General features: G+C 40.0%; 1 protein-coding gene across 1 annotated transcript in view; it reads left to right on the forward strand.

The window, feature by feature from the left end:
* LOC103194895 (plasmanylethanolamine desaturase) overlaps positions 1-2,010 on the forward strand; it is a 105,301-nt gene that overhangs the window by 71,291 nt on the left and 32,000 nt on the right. The window contains exon 6 of the mRNA XM_042780633.1: positions 634-782. Coding sequence (XP_042636567.1) covers positions 634-782 — 149 coding nt within the window. The remainder of the gene's footprint in view (positions 1-633; positions 783-2,010) is intronic.

A 2,010-nucleotide genomic window follows, 5' to 3' on the forward strand; every position in this document is an offset into this window, starting at 1 on the left:
TATTTCCAGGAACAAGTAAATCAGAGAACTAACTTTCTTTCAGCTTTTTCACAAGTTCAGAGAGACACTATGGCTTAATCATTAAAATATTAACCGTGTAGTAAGTAAATTTTATCCTTTGACACCTTCAGCTGACTCTTAGTTGATCAAACAAACAAAAAAAACTATCCAAGGCAACTCTTGCTCCTAAGGTGGCTTGAGAGTCATTCCAACAAGTGAGTGTACCCTTAATAGCAAAATAGAAACAATAGCCTCTTCTTCTCCAAGGCACTTTTGTTAGCACTTGACATTGGTGGTTTTCATCTCAGGTGGACCCGAATTAATCCACATTTAGAAATGTACACCCTTTATTGAGTTTGTCGAGCTGTGAGGGTGTGGGGTGGGGTATCTTTCTAAGTTTACCTAGCTCTGGTTGAATAGTCATTTCCCTTGTGACAGTCCCGGATGCCTCCTTTCCACTGGCTGGGCTGATGGAGATAGCTTTGTAAGCAGCAAGTCTGCAGGTGAGGAGTCTCGGCAGTTTTTTGCATGTTAGCATCTTTGTTCCCAGGTGGTAATAATGAGCAGTTAGCTGTAGGCTTACACGTTCCCCTGGAGTTGCTAGTATCTTGAATTTCTTTCCATTTATTTTAGGAGTAAAAGTCCCTCGCAATTTCCGACTGTTGGAAGAACTCGAAGAAGGCCAGAAAGGAGTAGGAGATGGCACAGTTAGCTGGGGTCTAGAAGATGACGAAGACATGACACTTACAAGATGGACAGGGATGATAATTGGGCCTCCAAGAGTAAGCGTCGAGCTGCGGCTATAAATGTCAATGTCTTAAAATTCACTGTGCCTCCTTTTAAAACATAGTAGCCTTATCACGGAAAAGTGCACCAATGGTATAGTTTCTGAAATGTGGCTATTCTTTTTTGACCAGTTTCAGTTTATATATTTGAACTTCCTCTGATGCTGTTTAATCCCTCTAAATGGTAAGCAAAAACCTATTTAGACTCCTAGTGTGAATTTACATGACAATGTAGACAGTGAAGTTTGAGGTAATTGCCTTCTGGAGTGTAGTTTAGAACAATCTCCTGGGCTTATCAAATAACAAGGCTTCAAGTACAGCCAGCATTCCTGAAGACGTCTCCAGTGCCCTTACAGTTGTGGTTTTTATTCATTGACCACCCCGTCACCCCCCTGCCCCCCCGCCCCAGTTCTGCCGTACACCTATATCCTAATTCATTGAGCCTTTAAGTGAAGGTTTATTTATTTTTAAATTTCAGAGTTTTATTATATTATACTACAGAATGGTTATACAATGTTCTCATTCACTTTTTTTAAAAAAAATTTAATGCATTTTATTGAAATACAATTTATGTACAGTGAAATACACAAAACTAAAGTGACTTGGGTCAGTACTTTGTTTGTTTTTTTGCAGTGTTTCCTCCCCTCCCATCCCTGGCAACCAACAAAGAAAGTTTCCCTCCATGTATAAACCTTTCCTTGACTGTCCACAACAACAAACTAATACTATATTTGTCTTTCTGTGATTGACTTATTTCACTCAGCATAATGTCCTCCAAGTTCATCCATATTATGCAGTGTTTTGCAGACTCTACATTATTCTTTACTGCTGCATAGCATTCCATTATGTGTATGTACCATAGTTTGGTCATCCACTCTTCCGCTGATGGGCATGTAGGTTGTTTCCATCTTTTTGCTATTGTAAATAGTGCTGTGATGAATATGAGCATGCATGTATCTGTTCCTGTCCTGGCTCTCATCTCTCTAGGACATATACCTAGGAATGGGATTGCTGGGTCAAATGGTGTCTCCAATGCCAACTTTCTAAGGAATGGTCATATTGCTTTCCACAGTGGTTGTGTCACTTCACAGTCACACAAGCAGTGTATGAGAGTCCCAATCTCTCCACATCCCCACTAGCATTTGTTATTTTCTGTCTCATTGAACCTTGCCATCTGTGCTGGGGTGAGATGGAATATCTCATTGTTGTTTTGATTTACATCTCT

Source organism: Orycteropus afer, unplaced genomic scaffold, assembly GCF_000298275.1.
Source record: "Orycteropus afer afer isolate SDZICR_OR568_19922 unplaced genomic scaffold, OryAfe1.0 scaffold00049, whole genome shotgun sequence".
Taxonomy (NCBI): Eukaryota; Metazoa; Chordata; class Mammalia; order Tubulidentata; family Orycteropodidae; genus Orycteropus; species Orycteropus afer.